At 56.4% G+C, this 23,862-nt stretch overlaps 1 protein-coding gene and 1 pseudogene across 6 annotated transcripts in view; both read left to right on the plus strand.

Annotated features, from left to right (window-relative positions):
• LOC132381768 (testis-specific serine/threonine-protein kinase 4-like) overlaps positions 1-5,608 on the plus strand; it is a 14,010-nt pseudogene extending 8,402 nt beyond the window's left edge.
• A 6,105-nt stretch (positions 5,609-11,713) lies between these two features.
• Positions 11,714-23,862, plus strand: part of LOC132381850 (TERF1-interacting nuclear factor 2-like) — a 35,928-nt gene continuing 23,779 nt past the window's right edge. For all 6 annotated transcript variants that reach the window (XR_009508133.1, XM_059951488.1, XM_059951486.1 and 3 more), the window contains exons 1-6: positions 11,714-11,833; positions 12,553-12,740; positions 14,391-14,492; positions 15,206-15,307; positions 18,620-18,727; positions 18,950-19,061. Coding sequence is in view for 5 of the 6 variants with exons in the window: in XM_059951488.1 (XP_059807471.1) it covers positions 11,815-11,833; positions 12,553-12,740; positions 14,391-14,492; positions 15,206-15,307; positions 18,620-18,727; positions 18,950-19,061 (631 nt within the window). In the remaining variant the exon portion in view is untranslated. The remainder of the gene's footprint in view (positions 11,834-12,552; positions 12,741-14,390; positions 14,493-15,205; positions 15,308-18,619; positions 18,728-18,949; positions 19,062-23,862) is intronic.

Raw genomic sequence — 23,862 nt, forward strand, 5'->3', positions numbered from 1 at the left:
TAAATCCTGCCTCTCAGGATCTTCTCCATCAACTTACCAACCACTGAAGTAAGACTCACTGGTCTATAATTTCCTGGGCTATCTCTACTCCCTTTCTTGAATAAGGGAACAACTTCTGCAACCCTCCAATCCTCCAGAACCTCTCTCGTCCCCATTGATGATGCAAAGATCATCGCCAGAGGCTCAGCAATCTCCCTCAGTACCTCCCACAGTAGCCTGGGGTACATCTCATCCGATCCCGGTGACTTACCCAACTTGATGCTTTCCAAAAGCTCCAGAACATCCTCTTCCTTAATATCTACATGCTCAAGCTTTTCAGTCCACAGTAAGTCATCCCTACAATCACCAAGATCCTTTTCCGTAGTGAATACTGAAGCAAAAGTATTCATTAAGTATCTCCACAATCTCCTCTGGTTCCAGACACACTTTTCCACTGTCACATTTGATTGGTCCTATTCTCTCACATCTTAACCTCTTGCTCTCAACCTCGCATACTTTCATAATCTGAATCAGGTTTATTATCACCGACATATATTATGAAATTTTGTGGTTTTATAGCAGCAGTGTAATGCAAGCATTATAAATTATGCGGTAAGTAAATACCGTAAAAGAAGGTGGTGCTCATGGACCGCTCAGAGATCTGACGGCAAAGGGAAGAAGCTGTTCCTGAAACACCGAGTGTGGGTGATCAGACTCCTGTACCTCCTCCCCGGTGGGAAGAAGATATGTCCTGGATGGTGAGGGTCCTCCCCTCAGATCCCTCGATGAAGTATAGCTTCTGGCATGCATGAATACATATTGGGCCCAGAGATCCTCTGAGAAGTTGATGCCCAGGAACTTGAAGCTGCTCACCCCCTTTCCACTGCCGACTCCTCCCCTCCCCGATGAGGACTGGCATGTGTTCCCTCCACCTCCCCGTCCTGAAGTCCACAATCAGTCCCTCGATCTTGCTGACGATGGGAGCAAGGTTGTGGGTGCAACAGCGCTCAAACAGCTGATCAGTCTAGCTCCCGTACAGCTCCTCGCCGCCATCTGAGATCCTGCTGACAAAAGTGGTGTCTCTGGCATATTTATGGACGGTGTTTGAGCTGTGAGTGTGGAGAGGGTAGGTTAGAGGGTGAAGCACACACCTCTGAGGTGTGTCTGTGCTGGTTGTCAGTGAGGAGATGCTATTACCAATTTGGACTGATGGGTGAAAGTTAGGACTGTGAGGGAAATGGTCTCCGTGGAGGGGAATGGTCTCCGCTCTACGTAAGGAGAGAGGGCGCACTGGAGGTTCCCAGGGGATGGGGGAGCGGTCACCAAGGAAAGAGCTGGAGACAGTTTGGGCTGAACAGTCTCCTGCTGGTTCCGAGAGACCATTATTCCAGTCGTGGGAGACCGAGGAGGAGTTTCAGGCCTCACAATCAACCCCTCATGGTTGTGGAACCTCTTTCTGCCGAAGGTCTACCCTCCCAAGTAGAGCAGGAACCCCACCCCCATGTGAAGGTCAGTTTTGAGCTGATCCCAAGGAGCGTGCCAGGCTCAACTTCCCAAAGCTCCTGAAGGGGAAAAAATGCAGATGCTCAGGCCGAGGGAGTGAAATGGATTTGCCATTGTTTTGGTGGGAGAAGCCAGAGAGTCGTAGCAGATGGTCACCTCTCTGACTGGAGGCTGAGACCGGTGGTGTGCCGCAGGGATCAGAGCTCATCTCCCCTAATGACTTCGATGATAATGTGGTAAACTGGATCGGCAAGTTGGTGGATACACCAAGATTGAGGCGTGGTAGGCAGCCAGGAAGACTGTCTGAGCTTGCGGTGGGATCTGGACCAGCTGGAAAATGGGCAGATGGATGTTAATACAGGCAAGTAGGAGGTGGTGCGCTTTGAGAGGACCTTCCAGGGTAGATTTTACACAGTGAGTGCAGTAGAACAGAGGGATCTGGGAATACAACTCTATATTTCAGTGAATGTGCCATCACAGGTAGATAGGGTCGTGAAGAAAGGTTTTGGGACATTGGCCTTCATAAATCAAAGAATGTGGCGTTATGTTGAAGTTGTATAAGATTCTGGTGGTGAGGTCTAATTTGGAGTATCGGCGCAGTTTTGGCAAACCTGCCTACAGGAAAGAGGTAAATAAGGTTGAGAGGATGTTGCCAGGACTGGGGAACCTGAGTTACAGAGTGAAATTGAATATTCTGTGATGTTATTCTCTGGAGTGCAGGAGAACAAAGAAGAATTTCTAGAGATTTACAAAATTATGAGGGGTATAGGCAGGGTAAATGCGAGCAAGCTATTTCCCCTCAGGTTGGGTGAGACCAGAACTAGGGGTCATAGGTTTAGGGTGAAAGGTGAAATATTTCGGAGGAATCTGAGGGCGGTGAAGGTGTCGGTGGTTGCAGGTCCAAGTAATGTTGAAGAAAAACCTGGCGGCTGGAGATCTGTGGGGTTAGAATGTCCAGGGCTTGGTTTGGTAAGGTTACCGAGGACACCGAGGCAGCTAGCGTCGCTGGCAGCCAAGATGGTTATCTGGAGTTACAGGTTGGGTGAGGAACATGGGCTTCATTTCTGAGAAAAGCTGCTGGTCCTGGAGAGGGTCCAGAGGCGGCTCATGGTAACGATCCCGGGAATGAAAGGGTTAACGTAGGAGGTACTTGATGGCTCTGTGCCTGTACTCGATGGAGTTTCAAAGAATGAGGGGTCACCGTCGCCATCATTATGTGCCGTGTCATATGACATCATCGTTACGTGCCGTGTCATATGACATCATCATTACGTGCCGTGACATATGGCATGGACAATCATGGTCTTGATCACGATTGTTCTTGGTGAGTTTTTCTACAGAGGTGGTTTGCCATTATCTTCCTCTGGGCAGTGTCTTTACAAGGTGGGCAGCCCCCAGCCATTATAAGTACTCTTCAGAGATTGTCTGCCTGGCATCAGCAGTCGCACAACCAGGACCTGTGACATGCACCAGCTGCTCCCAAGGGCTCATATGGGTCTCAGCAGCTGCTGCACCTTGCCCAAGGGTGACCTGCGGGATAATGGAGGGAAGGAGTGACTTACGCCTCCTTTGGTAGAGATGTACCTCCATCTCAGCACCCAAATTGAATACTGATGTGTCTGGACAGTGTTGACATGGAGAGGACACTCCCGTCAGTGGGAGAGTCTGGGATCAGAGGGCACGGCCTCTGAATAGAATGACCGCCCATAATGGAGATGAGGAGGGGTTTCTACAGCCAGAGGCTGCGAATTTGTGGAAGTCATTTGTGCCTTAAAGGGCTGTGGAGGCAAAGTTATTGACTGTAGTTAAGGGAGAGGGAGTCAGAGGAAAAGGGGAGGAGGAGGGGAAGGATGGAGATGAGGCGGGAGGAAGAGGTATGAGGGGAAAGGGGTGGAGGAAGATGGGGAAATAAGGGGAAGGGGAGAAAAAGGGCGGAAGGGTGGAGCAGGAGGCAGGGTGAATGAGAATGGGGTTGAAGGTCAGGGGTAGGTGAAGGAGTGGGGGAGAGGAGATGGGAGGGAGGGGAAGGGAGTGGGTAGGGAGGTGGAGGAAGGAGGTAAGGAGGGGTAGCTGAGAAGGAGGAAACGCAGTAGAGGGAGGGTTGGACAGAAGATGGGTGGGGACAGTGCGGACCCTTCCCCAGGGGGTCCGAGGACAGGAAGCTCCGCTAACTCCTCCCGCCTTTTCTCCTGCTCCCTCCCCTCCCCACAGGACCTGATCCTGAGTATCCTGACCCACACCAACTCCCGCTGCTCCATGGGGGACCTGTTCAGCCACCAATGGATGCTGATCTTCCTGACAGAGAGGCCAGTGGACCTGCTGGCCGCCATCGACGGCCTCTACCTGTCGCCCAGCCGCCTGAGAAACCGCCACAGCATCCTGCCTTGGAACAAGGGGGGGAGCAACCAGTCCTGAGCGGGGGAAGGGGGGGCTGTGTGTGAGTAGGGCGAGTGCACGGGAGGAGGGAGGAAGAGGTCACTGCCGCCTCCTCGTGCCATGGATGAGCAGGGAGCGAGAGGCTGGCGGGGGAAGGGCAGGGTTCGGTGCGGATAAAAACCATCCTATCCCAAACTGTTCCAGCACAAATCCTCGCCCCTCCCGGACCCTCTTTCCCTCCCCCTTGCCTCCCCTCACTTCCACTCCTACCTGGTGCCCCTCCCCTCCCCCCCGTGAGATTGACCCTTCTCCATCTCCTCCGACCCCTTTGGGTCCTTGCTCACTCTTCCTGCCCTTTGACCTTCACCCTCCTCCTCCCCCTCCTACCCCTGCGCTTCCCTTAAACCCTAACCCACCCTTTGACCCATCCACTACCCCCACCATGCCATTAGCCTCCCCGTGACCCTTCCTCCTCTCCTCACCCCCTGCCCTTTTGCCTGACAGAGGTCCTTCGACCTATGCCCTCAATTTGTTTTTGAAGAAGTTGCTAAATAAGTTTTATACTTTAATTTTTTTTTAAATTGTCCTTACTGTGGAAAATTAGCAGAAAGGAAGAACAGATTTAATTAAAATAAGCAGTTTTTTTTTGGTCTGGTTTCATCTTTGTCTTGTGATCCCATTTGGGGCCCAATGCACAGAGAGATCCCAGAGGCACCAGGAAAGCTGGGAATTGCCATCAGCTTTACAGGGACTGGTGGGGGGTGGGTTCTCTCCTGTGGTGACCACAGTCCTACCTCACAGGGCCCCAGATCCGGCAGTAACTTCCCAGACCTGTCCCGGACATTCCAGCCGGAGTTTCCTCGCAAGTTTCATCTAATTCCTTTACTTCTCGAACTTAAGTGAACAAGTCAAGGTGAGAGCCGGCCTCCCAGTCCTGCTCCTCTCCCCCACCCGTCGAGGTGGACCTGATCAGCCCTGTCCTGACTCGATTCCCGCCCACCTCACTAATCTCCCTCCTCTCAAAAACATCTGGCAGCTGAACCCCTCCCACCCCAGTTCTCTGGGGGGCAGATTCCCGCAGAGGAAACTCCTACCTGTCTCGTCATCCTGAGATCATGCGCACTGGGGGGGGGGGAACACCCTCTCAACATCTTTCCCATCAAGTTCCCCACCCCCCCAGTCAGATCATCTCTGTCCATCCGGCTCAGCCAGGGTGGCGTTGAGAAACACCTTCAGAGACGAGAAACAAAGAACGTTACGGCGCAGGAGCAGGGCCATTCAGCCTATCGGCGTGCTGATATAATTAAAAACAGCTAAACCACTCCCTCTCACTACTGAGAGCAGGGCCTGGGGCGGCCGGTGATTGGACAACTCGCACGCTGGCCCAGATAGATCGAAACAGCCCGGCAGGGTGCTGGGACCGGGCCGATTCCCTCTGCTTTTCCACGACACTCTCTCCTCTCTCAGCCGCTATGCGCTTCGTGCCCTGCGGCGACTCGCCCCGCTTAACGGCGAACTGAGGCCCAAGCTGTGGGCCTGCGGGCTCGGAATGCTGTTGCTCCCATCTCTCGTTTGTGTGATTTGTTGTGATTTTTCTCCCTGCTCATTGGATGTTGGTCTGTATTTTTAAAATTCGGGTTTCTTGCTTTGTGACTGCCTGTTAGCAAGCAAATTTCAAGTTGTACAATTTATACTTAAGTGCACTTTGAACCCTTTGAATATCCCTAACCCTTAATAAATAACCTAAATAACTCAACAAAAGTGTCTCTGGAGATTCTCAGTACATCAAACCGTAGCTTCTTCAATTCTAACCCACACTGGGTAGTTTTCCAGTTTATAAACTCAGCTCTTTAAATTCACTACTGCCAAGCCTCTGCCAGTGATGCCTACACTGAAGAAGTTTAAATCTTTTCTTTGACGGGAGTTCAGTGAAACCCTCTCTCGCTGCTCCCCATTAATAATTCCTTTGGCCCTTCAACTTTTCAATCATATCTTGACCCAGACCCGCTATTGCAGCCATATATCCTTCCTTGGAACATGTCTCCGCCGCCAACTGACTGCAGTTGGCTTCAGGATCCGTTTTTGAGCTTCTCAATTTGGACCTTCTGAGGATCCCAGGTACTCACATTTAATTGACTCTGCCTCCTGTTGTTTCTCCCGTCGAGCTCTGAGCTCGACACTCTCCACCATGAGAAGGTACCTGGTGTCTCTGTTACAATCCCTTCCACGCCTCCGGGACTCTTTTCTCTCCGTTTGCAATGGACCTGTCCGTTATTTCACCCTCCGTCGGATCCATGCGCGCAGTCGCCGTTTCTTTGACTCTATCACGTCCTGCAAGGATCGCAAGATCTTCCATCTGTAGAACCCAGAGCATGGTCTTCGTATCGCGTCCCTGGCCCCGGTAGTCAATCTCAGCTGGTTCCAACGGTTCCAACGGCCATGGATTTGCCCCAGCTGTCGATCTCGGCTGCCCCAGCGACCCAGGGCATTTTGAAAACCCGGACTCCAGCACCATTAACGCGGGTTCCAACGGACATGAACAGCTTCAAAGCAATTGCACGACCACCGACTGTAACTCCAGCCTTGAACTCCAGGCCGGGTCTTCACGTGCTGCGATTGTGACTCCCATCTCCCCTTCCCTCACCACCATTCTGCAATCCCCTCTCCCTCAGATCCCATGTCAGCTCCTGGGCCCTCAGAGGCTCCATCTTCCTCTCACCCCAACCCTTCCCTCTCCGCTGACACTACCAGCCTCCCTCCCCCCTCTGATCCCATCTCTCATCCGTGCCGGGTCTTTACCATTCCCTCCGACCTTCAACTCTCTGAGGCAGAGCGCTCTGTCCTCAGTAAGGGCCTCAGCTTTGTTCCCCTTCGCCCACACCTCAGTGAGTTCTGCGTACGCCATGACACTGAACTCTTCTTCCGCCGTCTCCGTCTCCGAGCTTACTTCTTCGACAAGGACTCTCCTACCCCCACCGATGACCCCTTCTCCCGTCTTCAACCCTCCTCCTCTTCATGGACACCCCGCTCTGGTCTTCTGCCTGCTCTGGATCTCTTTATTGCTAATTGTCGACGGGACATCAACCGTCTTGACCCTCACCACACCCTGTTCCAATTCCAACCTCACTCCTTCTGAACGCTCTGCTCTCCGCTCCCTCCGCACCAATCCCAACCTCACTATAAAACCTGCTGATAAGGGGGGAGCTGTTGTTGTCTGGTGTACTGACCTCTACCTGGCCGAGGCACAGCGACAACTCTCTGATACCTCCTCTTATTTACCCCTTGATCATGACCCCACTAGGGAGCACCAGGCCATTGTCTCCTATACCATCACCAGCCTTATCAGCTCTGGGGATCTCCCATACACTGCCACCAACCCCATAGTTCCCACACCCCGCACTTCCCATTTCTACCTCCTACCCAAGATCCACAAACCTGCCTGTCCAGGTAGACCTGATTGAAACATATAAGATTATTAAGGGATTGGACACACTGGAGGCAGGAAGCATGTTCCTGCTGATGGGTGAGTCCAGAACTAGAGGCCACAGTTAAAGAATAAGGAGTAGGCCATCTAGAACAGAGATGCGGAAAAACTTTTTCACCCAGAGAGTGGTGGATATGTGGAATACTCTGCCCCAGAAGGCAGTGGAGGCCAAGTCTCTGGATGCATTCAAGAGAGAGTTAGATAGAGCACTTATAGATAGTGGGGTCAAGGGATATGGGGAGAGGGCAGGAACGGGGTACATTGAGTATGATCAGCCATGATCACAGTGAATGGTGGTGCTGGCTAGAAGGGCCGAATGGCCTGCTCCTGCACCTACTGTCTATTGTCTCAGCTTGCTCCTGCCCCACTGAACTCATTTCTGCATACCTTGACACTGTCTTATCCCCCCTTGTTCAATCTCTTCCCACCTATGTTCATGATCTCTTACTATCTTTCCTTTCAGTTAGTCCTGACGAAGGGTCTCGGCCCGAAACGTCGACAGTGTTTCTCCCTATAGATGCTGCCTGGCCCGCTGTATTCCACCAGTATTTTGTGTGTGTTGTTATAAACTCTGTGAGTTGTTTCAGGGTATAGCAATCAGCAGATTACCAACAGATACATTTCTATGACAACAAGGCTTAGGCAACTAAAATGTTACATCAGGTCAATCTTGCTGTCTGCTTCTGACACACGGACAACAGAACTCTGAAGAAACTTCGAGAAGCAACAGAAATGTGGTTTCTTAGAAGAATGCTGAAAATATCATATCGAGATAGGGTAACTAATGAGACAGCACTCCAACGTGCCCGCACAAAAAGATCTTTAATGAGAACATTAAATGAGAGGAAACAAATTCCTGGGCCATGTCATCAGAAAGGGAGAAATAGAATAGAATATTAATTAATAGAATATTAATATCAATATTAATACAATAGAATAGAAATAGAATATGGCCGTAGGCCTGGGAAACACGGTGGAGGAAGGCGAAGAAGAGAATGTAGAGACTCCGTGAAAGAACTAATGGGTCTAAGTGTGCGAGATATCATTGACGCTGCAAGGGTTCATTCGATGTGATCACCCAAGCGTGTAACACACACCAAGAGGAAGGAGATGGCAATCACATGAGGGTCATTAAGAGTCGTGGAGGTAATGAGAGGGTCATTAGTCTCACCTTAGCATGAATGCAGGTGGGAACTGTTGTGGAGGCGCTGGGGTCGAGATGGTAGGACTACATTGTAGGTAGCTGAGGGGTGGTGTCATTCCCCCCCCCCACCTATTCAGGGATGGGTTTTCCAGTTTGACAAACACGTCTTCTTTAGCCACCTGCATTCATGCAAAGGTAAGACTAATGATCCTCTCATACCTCCACGACTCTTTTTTAAAAATTTTTTATTAGTTTTTCAAAACATTTTACAAATTAAAAACCCCAAATCCCAATGAGGAACATTAAAACAGTGTAAAATTAAACATACAATAACAATATGCTACAAAGGAAGAGAATTTAGCAAAAAACAAGCTCCACGACTCTTAACGACCCTCGTGATGCTGCACCTTGAAACAGCTCTCAGAGTTTATAAGCAGGAAAGCGGGAATCCCGGCACGGATCAGAACTGGAGGAGCCTCTCGGATGAGTGGCCAAATGGCTTCTGGACAACACAGCGAGTCCAGTTGCTTTGATTTACGACCGTTTGATAAGCAATAACATCACACGATAAAAAGTAAATTTTGCAGGAGCACCATTAAGAACGTCCTGACAAGCTGCATCTCCACCTGGTATGGGAGCAGTCGAGCATCGGCAAGCCCCTACAAAGGCCGAGAGGATCACAGGGGTCATCATCATTACCCCTTATCATCATCATCATCATCATCATCCATCCATCAGGGACATTTATCAGGAGCGCTGCGTGTGCAGGGCCCCCACCGGGTGTTGTCAAGGATCTCACCCGCCCACCCAGCATCCTCTTTGACTTTCTACCGTCAGACAGGAGACTCTGATGCATAAAGACAAGAACGGTCAGGATGGGAAACAGTTTCTTCCCCCAGGCCACTCGGCCCCTGAACTCCCTGCCGCATCACATTCAAAGCGTCACTGGTTAATCTGCTCTGCACCCCACAATATTTAATTTATGTACTTTGTTTATTTATCCCTAATTCGTTTGTAGATTTAAATCTCTCCTACGTGACATGTGTGTTATGTGTACTACCCTGCTTTACACCCTGGTTTGGAGACGCACCTCGTTTGACAGTGTACGGTATATTTAATGACAATAAACTTGACCTGAAATGCTAATGGCGCTTCTTACTGACCCTGGGGAGAAAGATGCTGGCTGTCCACTCGGTCTATACTCTTACAGACCTCAATCAGATCTTCCCTTCGCCTTTGCCATTCCGGGAGAAGACCACCCAATTTTGTTCGATCCTACCCGATAGGTTGTCCCCTCCCCAGACCCGGGCAGCATCCTGCTAAACACTCTCTGCACCCTCTCCAAAGCCAACACACCTCTCCTGTAGCAGAGTGACCCAAAATGGACACTGCCCTCCAAAAGTAGCTCACCCAGCTTTGTAAAGCTTTTGAACTCAGTGGCTCCACTAACAAAGGCAAAAGATGTCGTAACCCTCGGGTTTGACTAGCAGCTTGATCTAGGGGGAGACAGCCCCCAGTCTGGCCAAACTTGAGAAATCTCGTTTGTGTGGATGCTGCCTGATGTGTTCCCGTTACAAATCAGTTCCACAAAATAACGAACAGTACACAATACGCAATTAAACGATTTAGCTTCGTAATTCTTAACTTGACTGTAAGTTCGTAAAGAAACAGAAAAGTAAAAGGGCCCATTCTCATGAAACAGTGCGACGTCGGAGCTCACGGTTTTCCCGTCTGTTTGATTTCCCCCCAGGGTGTCACTCCTGACCCCATTCCAAGTCCACTCTGTCCTGCAGACTATGACTTCCCGTTCTGGCTTTTTCTCTCTCCATCTTCCGCCAAACAGAGAACCGCGAAACCATCGCTCGGGCACACAAGAAAGAACGGCCAGTGCACATTCCGCGGCTGGAGGCCGCGCAGCTTCCCCGCCTCCTGTCACACCGTCACACAAGAGAAGCAATCCTGTGGTATCTTGCATTGTCACTGTCCGGCAGGGTCTTGTGATCACAAGAGCAACGTCTTCACTCAGTCTTCATCTTCACTCAGTGTCTTCATCTTCATTCACTGTCTTCATCTTCACTCTGTGTCTTCATCTTCACTCAGTCTTCATTTTCACTCAGTGTCTTCATCTTCATTCACTGTCTTCATCTTCACCCACTTCGTCAATTTGATGAGCTACAGAGGAACTGATTTTATCCATATTGGGAACAGTGAGGAGCCCCTTGGCATGATTAATCTTTCACCAATTGTATGAGATTTTCCACACTTTCTCCAGAGGAAGGCAGCGATGAGTGAGGGGGGAGAGAGTGAGTAACCCCAGGGGTGGTGAATGGGGGGGGGCGGGGAGACAGGGGTCAATTGCCTAATGCTTCGCTATCATTTTGGAAATGTTATAAGAAGCAATGAGACCACTATCAAGGTCATTTTTAGCTGTCTTGGCAAATGACTGAATCTGACAGGAACGGTATAAAACCATACTCCAGGTATGTAACATCGTATTGATGCACAATCGGAAGTCGATCGGGTCTTGTGCCTCAAGTTAATGTGCTTCTTACCGCCCCCCACGATGACTTCTATTTCCCCTAATACCCCCTTAGGGGAACCGCTCCCATTGGGAATCACTGTTATAGAGGAAGCAGGGAGTTTGCAGAAGGACTTGGACAGATCAGTAGAATTGACAAAGTGGCAGGTGGTATATATTGTTGGGAACAGGGGAGGGCTGGGAGCGGTAAGACAGGAGAGGAAGGGGTCGGAGACAGAGGGGGTAGTGGCGGTGGAAGGTGGTTCGGGGAGACGCTGGGTGTGGGTGGGGCACAGTGACAGCAGAGATGGGGGTGCAGAGCTGCTGGGGTCGGTGATGGAGGGGGCGGGTAGTGGTTACAGAGGAAGCAGAGACTGTAGAAAAGCTTGGACTGATCAGGAGAATGAGCAAAGAAGTGGCAGATGGATTAAAGTGCAGTGTGGTCTCGCGTTTTGGAATAAAAGCGTAGACTATTTTCTAAATGGGGAGCAAATTCAAAGAACAGAGGTGCAAAGGGACTTGGGACTCCTCGTGCAGGATTTCCCTAAATACCCGACTCCCTCTATCACCGCCCTACCCTCTCCTCGCTCTCCCCGACCCCTCCATCACCTCTGTCTGCAACCCCCCTCCCCTTTCTGTCTGGAGAGAGTATCCGGCTTGGTGGCTTCTGTCTCGCCGTCTGCTCGCCTGCGCTTCCAGTCGTGGCCGCTGCGCCGGAGTGTCGCTGCCGCGGGAGGGCGGGGCACAGAGAAATGGCGGGAGAGCGCGGCGGCGGGGACGCGCTTCTGGTCCGGAGGGGGTGGGGCAGCGATGAGTGAGGGGGGAGAGAGTGAGTAACCCCGGGGGGGGGGAGGGAAACAGGGGTCAATTGCCTAACACGTCCCGCTCTAACTCTCCCCCTCTCCTTCTCTTCCCTTCGCCCCCTCTGACTCCTATACGACATTCCCTCTCCCCCCTCACCTCCACCCCTCTCCCTTCCCCCTCCACCTACCCCCTCTCCCCTCCACTCCAACTCTCCCCCTCACGTCCACCCCTCTGCCTTCCCCTCACCAACACCCCCTCCCATCCCTCTCTCTGCCCTTCACCTCCACCCCTCTCCCCCTCCGCTCCACCTAAACCCCCCCTCCCCTCCCCACCCCCTCCCTCCGCTTCACCCCTCACCTCCACCCCTCTCCCTTCCCCCTCCCTCCACTTCGCCCCTCACCTCACCACCCCTCTCCCCTACCCCTCACCTCACCACCCCTCTCCCCTACCCCTCACCTCACCACCCCTTTCCCCTCACCACCTACCCCATCTCCCCTGCCCCACTCCTCCCCTTCACCTCCACCCCTCTCCCCCTCCGCTCCACCTAAACCCCCTTCCCCTCCCCACCCCCTCCCTCCGCTTCACCCCTCTCCCTTCCCCCTCCCTCCACTTCGCCCCTCACCTCACCACCCCTTTCCCCTCCCCTCACCACCTACCCCATCTCCCCTGCCCCACCCCTCCCCCTCACCTCACCACCCCTCTCACCCCCTCGCACCTCACCCTCTCCTCTCTTCCCCCCCACAGGTACCAGCCCGCGGCTGCTGGCGGCCCCCCTGCAGGTGACGGTGCTGGCCGTGTGGGTGTGTGCCCTGCGCCGGGACGTGAGTGGTTACCACCGGGTGCTGGAGTTGCTGCAGACGCTGAGCACGGCTGCCCCGGGGCTGGTGTCCTACCGGCACCTCGCCAAGCTGCAGCTGGGACTGAAGGCCAAGGTAGGGGTGGGGAGCGAGGGGGGCCAGGGAGAGGGATTCAACCCTTCCCTTCCATCCCCTCCCCTCCCAAGTCCCTCATTCCCCACACCCATGTTCCTTCCCATCAGGCAGAATTTACAACCTGCTTCAACAGAACCGACTCCTGTCTCAGCAAAGACCTGTGCCCACAGCAATTTGCCGTGGACACGACCCTGGATCACCTGGACAATGCAGATATGGAGGTCAGGATGCTGTTTGTTGACTGTAGCTCAGCATTTAACACCATCATTCCCACAACCCTGATTGGAAAAGCTTGCAAAACCTCCCTCTGCAAATGGCCCCTCAACTTCCTCACCGGAAGAGCACAATCTGTGCGGATTGGAAACGATACCTTGCTGAGAATCAACACTGGCGCACCTCAGGGGTGTGTGCTTAGCCCACTGCTCTACTCTCTCTACCCCCATGACTGTAGCTCAAATGCCATCTATAGATTCACGAATGATCCAACCATTGTTGGCAGAATCTCCGGTGGGGACGAGAGGGCGTACAGGAGCGAGATACACCAGCCAGTGGAGTGGTGTCCAGCAACAACCCTGCACTCGACGTCAGTAAGACCAAAGAGCTGATTGTGGACTTCAGGAAGGGTAAGACGAACCAGTCCTCAGAGGGATCAGAAGTGGAGAGAGTGAGCAGTTTCAAGTTCCTGGCTGTCAATATCTCCGAGGACCCAACCTGGCCCCAACGTGTCGATGCAGATATAAAGAAGGAAAGATACGGCTGAGTTTGAGGAATTTGGTTTGTCAACTAAAGCACTTGAAAATTTGTACAGATGTACCATGGGGGAGCAGTCTGACCGGCTGCATCACCGTCTGGTGCGGGGGTGGGGGAGTGGGGGAACAGGGTCGAAGTAAGTTGTAAAATTAGTCAGCTCCATCGTGGGAACTGCACTCCAGAATATCCAAAACATCTTCGAGGGGTGTTGCCTCACAAAGCCAACATCCATCGTGCCCTTTTCTCACTGTTACCATCAGGGAGGAGGTACAGGAGCCTGAAGACACACACTCAGTGATTCAGGAACAGCTTCTGCCCCTCTGCCATCAGGGAGGAGGTACAGGAGCCTGAAGACACACACTCAGCGATTCAGGAACAGCTTCTTCCCCTCTGCCATCAGGGAGGAGGTACAGGAGCCTGAAGACACACACTCAGCGATTCAGGAACAGCTTCTTCCCCTCCGCCATCAGGGAGGAGGTACAGGAGCCTGAAGACACACACTCAACGATTCAAGAACAGCTTCTTCCCCTCTGCCATCAGGGAGGAGGTACAGGAGCCTGAAGACACACACTCAGTGATTCAGGAACAGCTTCTTCCCCTCCGCCATCAGGGAGGAGGTACAGGAGCCTGAAGACACACACTCAACGATTCAGGAACAGCTTCTTCCCCTCTGCCATCAGATTTCTGAATGGACATGAAACAACGAACACTACCTCACTACTTTTTATTTCTGTTTTTTGTACTGCTTATTTAATTTAACTTTTTAATACATATACTGACTGTAATTTAGTTTTTTTCTCTATTTATCGTGTATTTAGCAAAGTTGACAGCATTTGCCGGCGATATTAAACCTGATTCTGATCGCCCCCTTGTTCCTCCCCCGTCCCCGGATATCCGCAGATGATCCTGGAAATGTTCCGAAAGGGCTGTCGCCTGGCCGACATCCGGACCCGGCTCGGACATCTCTTCCCGCTGGAAGACCCACCTCAGTCCTCTGAGGCGGTGAGTCTCTTTGAGGGGTATTGAAAAAGGTCCCGTCGAGCTGGCAGCCCCTTCCAGGCTCGGGTCTCTTGGAGGGCCAGACAATTCTCTGTTCGCTGGTGCCCTTTGGTCAGGCTCTACACGAGGTGGTCTGCCGAAGTTTCTCAGAGTCACACGATCCAGAAACAGGCCCTTCAGCCCACTATCTCCAAACTGTACTTGGCGCCCCTATTTACCCCCACTTGGCCCATACCCTCTTCTGCCTTCCCTTCTGACACAATGGGAAGAAGTCCGGCCCCTTAAATTTCTGCTAGCCCACTCATCCCCTCCACACCGGGGGGAGGTGCAATTGCCAGTGACCCGCACGTCTCTGGGGTGAGGGAGGGAACAGGAGTGCCACACGATCAGGGCAAGTGTGCAAACTCCACTCATTTATACACGGAGACGAGGTAGCGGATCAAAACGACACACTTCTGCTCATATCAGTACTACTCGGACGTTGTGAGGATCTGCCCCTCCGGGAGTGCAGTCTCGATTCTGGGTGAAGATACTGTCTCAGGTTCCCTGTACCCCCTCACCTCTCACTGTTCACTGGGCCCTGTTACACATCCTCACTCACTGACCCACATGGCCACTGGTCATCGGATGGGGGGGAGGTGGGTAGAATTGGATGGAGGGAGAGAGAGGGATGTGGAGGTACAGGGGGTCTGATGGTTTTGCTCCCTGCCCCGCAGACAGTCGCAGACTCCCAGAAGGTGCGTGGGATTGAGCAGCAGTTCCGGGAGCTGGTCCTGTACCTCCTGAGGGACCCATCGTTCCGCACCTCTTTCCTGCAGGTAGGCCGGACTGGGGAGGGAGCGGGGTGGGGTGGGGGGGGAGAACGATGGCAGCTTGCCACCTCCCCTTCACGTCTCCACATTCCCCCACCCCCCCACCGGCTCTCACATCACACCCCTTAACTTTTCTCCGCAAAGACAGGGGAGGGAGTCCCACTCGAACAGAGGGTAGAGAGGAGTTGGGGGGAGGAGGTTCACAGCTGTTGGGATCTTGCTGTGCGCACATTAGGCGTGACAGTGGTGCTGACAGGACCCTGCCGTGTCCCTGTGGGTGGGGTTGTGGAATGTCGGGACCCTGCCGTGTCACTGCGGGTGGGGGTGTGGAATGTCGGGACCCTGCTGTGCCCCTGTGGGTGGGGTTGTGGAATGTCGGGACCATGCCGTGTCCCTGCGGGTGGGGGTGGAATGTCGGGACCCAGCCGTGCCCCTGCGGGTGGGTGTGGAATGTCGGGACCCTGCCGTGTCCCTGCGGGTGGGGGTGTGGAATGTCGGGACCCTGCCATGTCCCTGCGGGTGGGGGTAGAATGTCGGGACCCAGCCGTGCCCCTGCGGGTGGGTGTGGAATGTCGGGACCCTGCCGTGCCCCTGCGGGTGGGGGTGGAATGTCGGGACCCTGCCGTGTCCCTGCGGGTGGGGTTGGAATGTCGGGACCCTGCCGTGTCCCTGCGGGTGGGGTTGTGGAATGTCGGGACCCTGCCGTGTCCCCGTGGGTAGGGTTGTGGAATGTCGGGACCCTGCCGTGTCCCTGCGGGTGGGGTTGGAATGTCGGGACCCAGCCGTGTCCCTGCGGGTGGGTGTGGAATGTCGGGACCCTGCCGTGTCCCTGCGGGTGGGGTTGGAATGTCGGGACCCTGCCGTGTCCCTGCGGGTGGGGTTGTGGAATGTCGGGACCCTGCCGTGTCCCTGCGGGTGGGGTTGTGGAATGTCGGGATCCTGCCGTGTCCCCGTGGGTGGGGTTGTGGAATGTCGGGACCCTGCCGTGTCCCCGCGGGTGGTGGTGTGGAATGTCGGGACCCAGCCGTGTCCCTGCGGGTGGGGTTGTGGAATGTCGGGACCCTGCCGTGCCCCTGCGGGTGGGGGTGGAATGTCGGGACCCTGCCGTGTCCCCGCGGGTGGGGGTGTGGAATGTCGGGACCCTGCCGTGTCCCCGCGGGTGGGGGTGTGGAATGTCGGGACCCTGCCGTGTCCCCGCGGGTGGGGTTGTGGAATGTCGGGACCCAGCCGTGTCCCCGCGGGTGGGGTTGTGGTATGTCGGGACCCAGCCGTGTCCCTGTGGGTGGGGGTGGAATGTCGGGACCCAGCCGTGTCCCCGCGGGTGGGGGTGGAATGTCGGGACCCAGCCGTGCTCCCGCGGGTGGGGTTGTGGAATGTCGGGACCCAGCCGTGTCCCCGCGGGTGGGGTTGTGGTATGTCGGGACCCAGCCGTGTCCCTGCGGGTGGGGGTGGAATGTCGGGACCCAGCCGTGTCCCCGCGGGTGGGGGTGGAATGTCGGGACCCAGCCGTGCCCCCGCGGGTGGGGGTGTGGAATGTCGGGACCCTGCCGTGTCCCCGCGGGTGGGGTTGTGGAATGTCGGGACCCTGCCGTGTCCCCGCGGGTGGGGGTGTGGAATGTCGGGACCTTGCCGTGTCCCCGCGGGTGGGGCTGTGGAATGTCGGGGTCCAGCCGTGTCCCCGCGGGTGGGGCTGTGGAATGTCGGGGTCCAGCCGTGTCCCCGCGGGTGGGGCTGTGGAATGTCGGGGTCCAGCCGTGACCCCGCGGGTGGGGCTGTGGAATGTCGGGGTCCAGCCGTGTCCCCGCGGGTGGGGCTGTGGAATGTCGGGGTCCAGCCGTGACCCCGCGGGTGGGGCTGTGGAATGTCGGGGTCCAGCCGTGTCCCCGCGGGTGGGGTTGTGGAATGTCGGGGCCCTGCCGTGTCCCCGCGGGTGGTGGTGTGGAATGTCGGGACCCAGCCGTGTCCCTGCGGGTGGGGTTGTGGAATGTCGGGACCCTGCCGTGCCCCTGCGGGTGGGGGTGGAATGTCGGGACCCTGCCGTGTCCCCGCGGGTGGGTGTGTGGAATGTCGGGACCCTGCCGTGTCCCCGCGGGTGGGGGTGTGGAATGTCGGGACCCTGCCGTGCTCCCGCGGGTGGGGTTGTGGAATGTCGGGACCCAGCCGTGTCCCCGCGGGTGGGGTTGTGGTATGTCGGGACCCAGCCGTGTCCCTGCGGGTGGGGGTGGAATGTCGGGACCCAGCCGTGTCCCCGCGGGTGGGGGTGGAATGTCGGGACCCAGCCGTGCCCCCGCGGGTGGGGGTGTGGAATGTCGGGACCCTGCCGTGTCCCCGCGGGTGGGGTTGTGGAATGTCGGGACCCTGCCGTGTCCCCGCGGGTGGGGGTGTGGAATGTCGGGACCTTGCCGTGTCCCCGCGGGTGGGGCTGTGGAATGTCGGGGTCCAGCCGTGTCCCCGCGGGTGGGGCTGTGGAATGTCGGGACCCTGCCGTGTCCCCGCGGGTGGGGCTGTGGAATGTCGGGGTCCAGCCGTGTCCCCGCGGGTGGGGCTGTGGAATGTCGGGGTCCAGCCGTGTCCCCGCGGGTGGGGCTGTGGAATGTCGGGGTCCAGCCGTGACCCCGCGGGTGGGGCTGTGGAATGTCGGGACCCAGCCGTGTCCCCGCGGGTGGGGGTGTGGAATGTCGGGACCCAGCCGTGTCCCCGCGGGTGCGGGTGTGGAATGTCGGGACCCTGCCGTGTCCCCGCGGGTGGGGGTGTGGAATGTCGGGTCCCAGCCGTGCCCCCGCGGGTGGGGGTGTGGAATGTCGGGACCCTGCCGTGCCCCCGCGGGTGGGGGTGTGGAATGTCGGGACCCTGCCGTGCCCCCGCGGGTGGGGGTGAGGAATGTCGGGACCCTGCCGTGCCCCCGCGGGTGGGGCTGTGGAATGTCGGGACCCAGCCGTGTCCCTGTGGGTGGGGTTGTGGACGTCCTGATCTTGCTCTGTGCCCTGTTGGGGAGGAGGATTTTGGGATCTTGCTGTGTGCCCGGTGTATGGGGTTGGGGTGGCTGGGATCTTGCTGTGCGCTTGCCGTCTTGGGGGGGGGCGTGCTGTGATTTTGACGGGCTCAGTGGGAGGGGCTGGGGAATTCGGGATCTTGCTGTGCCCCATTGGGTGGGGCTGTCGGGATCTTGCCTGTGTGGCTGGTGGGTGGGGTGGGGGCTTGCCGTATGCTCCCCCGCCCCCCACCCCCGGTTTGGGCAGTGGCAGTGCCGGGGTCTGGGCAGTGTGGATGGTGGGATCGTGCTGTGCGCAGGGAATGATGGGGCTGCCTTCCCTGCAGGACGAGGGGCAGAGTCACTACGGCGAGGTCTTCATGGCTGCCCTGGACAAGCTGCTGTGGGAGCTCCTGCTGAGAGTAGGGGAGGCGCAGGACCCTCCCAGGCTGCAGGTGAGTGGGGGACGGGGCGGACAAGGGCCGGGGTTACCGTGGACGGCGAGAGGGCACTGCATAGGGTGGAGGGGTCACAGGGCAGGGGCTGACGGTGACCCTGGAGCCTCACTGAACTCTCTACGTGGTGACCAGGGGGTGGGGGGGGGTGGTCTAGGAGAGGTGGGGTTGCAGAAAGATTCCAGGTTTCCGACGTCTCTTCCTCCTTCCCCCCGACTCTAGCCCTGCCGTGCTGATGTGGAGCTGCCGGTGGTCGGGGCCCTGTCCCAGCTCCCCGCCAGCTGCTTTCAGTTGTTGCTGTCCAACATGGGCTCTACACACTCCCTGTATCCAGGTAGGTTCCTCAGCACTCACACTGCCCTATCCAGAACGCAGGGTCCCTCGTCACTGTTCAGGGCCGGACCTGCCCTGCGTCATGGGGTGGGGTGCCCATCGTCCCTTCAGCCTGTGGTCGATGCCTGTGACGAGAGGGACCTTGGTTCTCAACAATGGTGTGTGTTTCTGTCTCTCTGTACGTTAACATCAGGGTCTGTGTGTGTGTGTGTAACACTGGGTGGGAGTCTGGGTTTCTGTAAGAATGTGTGTGTGCGTAACACCGGGTGGGAGTCTGGGTTTCTGTAAGAGTGTGTGTGTGTGTAACACCGGGTGGGAGTCTGGGTTTCTGTAAGAGTGTGTTTGTGTGTAACACCGAGTGGGAGTCTGGGTTTCTGTAAGAGGGTGTGTGTGTGTGTGTGTGTGTGTAACACCGGGTGGGAGTCTGGGTTTCTGTAAGAGTGTGTGTGTGCGTAACACCGGGTGGGAGTCAGGGTTTCTGTAAGAGTGTGTGTGTGTGTAACACCGGGTGGGAGTCTGGGTTTCTGTAAGAGTGTGTTTGTGTGTAACACCGAGTGGGAGTCTGGGTTTCTGTAAGAGGGTGTGTGTGTGTGTGTGTGTGTGTGTGTGTGTAACACCGGGTGGGAGTCTGGGTTTCTGTAAGAGTGTGTGTGTGCGTAACACCGGGTGGGAGTCAGGGTTTCTGTAAGAGTGTGTGTGTGTGTAACACCGGGTGGGAGTCAGAGATTCTGTAAGAGTGTGTGAGTGCGTAACACCGAGTGGGAGTCAGGGTTTCTGTAAGAGTGTGTGTGTGCGTAACACTGGGTGGGAGTCAGGGTTTCTGTAAGAGTGTGTGTGTGTGTAACACCGGGTGGGAGTCTGGGTTTCTGTAAGAGTGTGTGTGTGTGTAACACCGGGTGGGAGTCAGAGATTCTGTAAGAGTGTGTGAGTGCGTAACACCGAGTGGGAGTCAGGGTTTCTGTAAGAGTGTGTGTGTGCGTAACACCGGGTGGGAGTCAGGGTTTCTGTAAGAGTGTGTGTGTGCGTAACACTGGGTGGGAGTCTGGGTTTCTGTAAGAGTGTGTGTGTGTGTAACACCGGGTGGGAGTCTGGGTTTCTGTAAGAGTGTGTGTGTGCGTAACACTGGGTGGGAGTCTGGATTTCTGTAAGAGTGTGTGTGTGTGTGTGTAACACCGGGTGGGAGTCAGAGTTTCTGTAAGAGTGTGTGAGTGCGTAACACCGAGTGGGAGTCTGGGTTTCTCTAAGAGTGTGTGTGTGCGTAACACCGGGTGGGAGTCTGGGTTTCTGTAAGAGTGTGTGTGTGTGTATAACACCGGGTGGGAGTCAGAGATTCTGTAAGAGTGTGTGAGTGCGTAACACCGAGTGGGAGTCAGGGTTTCTGTAAGAGTGTGTGTGTGTGTGTAACACTGGGTGGGAGTCTGGGTTTCTGTAAGAGTGTGTGTGTGCGTAACACTGGGTGGGAGTCAGGGTTTCTGTAAGAGTGTGTGTGTGTGTGTGTAACACCGGGTGGGAGTCAGAGATTCTGTAAGAGTGTGTGAGTGCGTAACACCGGGTGGGAGTCAGGGTTTCTGTAAGACTGTGTGTGTGCGTAACACCGAGTGGGAGTCAGGGTTTCTGTAAGAGTGTGTGTGTGTGTGTGTGTGTGTGTGTGTGTGTGTGTGTGTCACCGGGGGGCGGTCGTGGAGTGTACTGGGAAGGTCTGACTGTGAGACGGGCGGGGGTTCCAACACCGGGGGGGGAGGGGGGCCGTGGAGTGTAGTGGGAAGGTCTGACTGTGAGACGGGCAGGTGTTCCATCACCGGGGGGGTGGTCCGTGGAGTGTAGTGGAAGGTCTGACTGTGAGATGGGTGGGTGTTCCATCACCGGGGGGGTGGTCCGTGGAGTGTAGTGGGAAGGTCTGACTGTGAGACGGCGGGTGTTCCAACACCGGGGGGTGGCCGTGGAGTGTAGTGGGAAGGTCTGACTGTGAGACGGCGGGTGTTCCAACACCGGGGGGGAGGGGGGCCGTGGAGTGTAGTGGGAAGGTCTGACTGTGAGACGGACGGGTGTTCCATCACCGGGGGGGGGGGGGGCCGTGGAGTGTAGTGGGAAGGTCTGACTGTGAGACGGACGGGTGTTCCAACACCGGGGGGGGAGCCGTGGAGTGTAGTGGGAAGGACTGACTGTGAGACGGACGGGTGTTCCAACACCGGGGGGGGTACCGTGGAGTGTAGTGGGAAAGTCTGACTGTGAGACGGACGGGTGTTCCAACACCGGGGGGGGGGGGCCGTGGAGTGTAGTGGGAAGGTCTGACTGTGAGACGGGGGATTGTTCCAAAACCGGGAGGGGGGGCCGTGGAGCGTAGTGGGAAGGTCTGACTGTGAGACGGACGGGTGTTCCATCACCGGGGGTGGGGCCATGGAGTGTAGTGGAAAGGTCAGACTGTGAGACGGGCAGGTGTTCCAACACCGGGGTGGGGGGGACATGGAGTGTAGTGGGAAGGTCTGACTGTGAGATGGGCGGGTGTTCCAATACTGGGTGGGTGGGGGTCCGTGGAGTGTATTGGAAGGTCTGACTGTGAGACGGCGGGTGTACCAACACCGGGAGCGGGTCCGTGGAGTGTAGTGGGAAGGTCTGACTGTGAGACGTGAGGGTGTTCCATCACTGGGGGGGCCGTGGAGTGTACTGGGAAGGTCTGACTGTGAGACGGACGGGTGTTCCAACACCGGGGTGGGGGGCCGTGGAGTGTAGTGGGAAGGTCTGACTGTGAGACGGACGGGTGTTCCATCACTGGGGGGGGGCCGTGGAGTGTAGTGGGAAGGTCTGACTGTGAGACGGACGGGTGTTCCATCACTGGGGGGGCCGTGGAGTGTAGTGGGAAGGTCTGACTGTGAGACGGACGGGTGTTCCATCACTGGGGGGGGCCGTGGAGTGTAGTGGGAAGGTCTGACTGTGAGATGGGTGGGTGTTCCATCACCGGGGGGGTGGTCCGTGGAGTGTAGTGGGAAGGTCTGACTGTGAGACGGGCGGGTGTTCCAATACTGGGTGTGTGGGGGGCCGTGGAGTGTAGTGGGAAGGTCTGACTGTGAGATGGGTGGGTGTTCCATCACCGGGGGGGTGGTCCGTGGAGTGTAGTGGGAAGGTCAGACTGTGAGAAGGGTGGGTGTTCCATCACTGGGGGGGTGGTCCGTGGAGTGTAGTGGGAAGGTCAGACTGTGAGACGGGCGGGTGTTCCAATACTGGGTGGGTGGGGGGCCGTGGAGTGTAGTGGGAAGGTCTGACTATGAGACGGACGGGTGTTCCATCACCGGGGGGGGGGGGACCGTGGAGTGTAGTGGGAAGGTCTGACTGTGAGTCGGACGGGTGTTCCATCACCGGGGGGGTGGTCCGTGGTGTGTAGTGGGAAGTTCTGACTGTGAGACGGGCATGTGTTCCAACACCGGGTGGGGGGCCGTGGAGTGTAGTGGGAAGTTCTGACTGTAAGACGGGCGGGTGTTCCAACACCGGGTGGGGGGCCGTGGAGTGTAGTGGGAAGGTCTGACTGTGAGACGGACGGGTGTACCAACACCGGGAGGGGGTCCGTGGAGTGTAATGGGAAGGTCTGACTGTGAGACGGGCAGGTGTTCCAACACCGGGGTGGGTGGACATGGAGTGTAGTGGGAAGGTCTGACTGTGAGATGGGCGGGTGTTCCAACACTGGGGGGGGCCGTGGAGTGTAGTGGGAAGGTCTGACTGTGAGACGGGTGGGTGTTCCAACACTGGGGGGGGCCGTGGAGTGTAGTGGGAAGGTCTGACTGTGAGACGGGCGGGTGTTCCAATACTGGGTGGGTGGGGGGCCGTGGAGTGTAGTGGGAAGGTCAGACTGTGAGACGGGTGGGTGTTCCAACACCGGGTGGGGGGCCATGGAGTGTAGTGGGAATGTCTGACTGTGAGACGGGTGGGTGTTCCATCACTGGAGGGGTCTAGCTGTGGAGTGTAGTGGGAAGGTCTGACTGTGAGACGGGTGGGTGTTCCATCACTGGGGGGGTGCTCCGTGGAGTGTAGTGGGAAGGTCTGACTGTGAGACGGGCAGGTGTTCCAACACCGGGGTGGTGGTCTGTGGAGTGTAGTGGGAAGGTCTGACTGTGAGACGGGTGGGTGTTCCAACACCGGGGGGGGGGGGGGGGTGGAGTGTAGTGGGAAGGTCTGTGAGGCGGGCGGGTGTTCCAACACCAGGAGGGGGCTGTGGAGTGTAGTGGGAAGGTCTGACTATGAGATGGACGGGTGTTCCATCACTGGGGGGGGCCGTGGAGTGTAGTGGGAAGGTCTGACTGTGAGATGGGTGGGTGTTCCATCACCGGGGGGGTGGTCCGTGCAGTGTAGTGGGAAGGTCTGACTGTGAGACGGGTGGGTGTTCCAGCACTGGGGGGGGCCGTGGAGTGTAGTGGGAAGGTCTGACTGTGAGACAGGCATGTGTTCCAACACCGGGTGGGGGGCCGTGGAGTGTAGTGGGAAGGTCTGACTGTAAGACGGGCGGGTGTTCCAACACCGGGTGGGGGGCCGTGGAGTGTATTGGGAAGGTCTGACTGTGAGACGGACGGGTGTTCCAACACTGGGGGGGGCCGTGGAGTGTAGTGGGAAGGTCTGACTGTGAGACGGGTGGGTGTTCCAACACCGGGGGGTGGCCGTGGCCGTGGAGTGTAGTGGGAAGGTCTGACTGTGAGATGGGCGGGTGTTCCAACACCGGGGGGGGGGGAACCGTGGAGTGTAGTGGGAAGGTCTGACTGTGAGATGGGTGGGTGTTCCAACACCGGGGGTGGGGGGCCGTGGTGTGTAGTGAGAAG

Source organism: Hypanus sabinus, chromosome 26 (assembly GCF_030144855.1).
Source record: "Hypanus sabinus isolate sHypSab1 chromosome 26, sHypSab1.hap1, whole genome shotgun sequence".
Taxonomy (NCBI): Eukaryota; Metazoa; Chordata; class Chondrichthyes; order Myliobatiformes; family Dasyatidae; genus Hypanus; species Hypanus sabinus.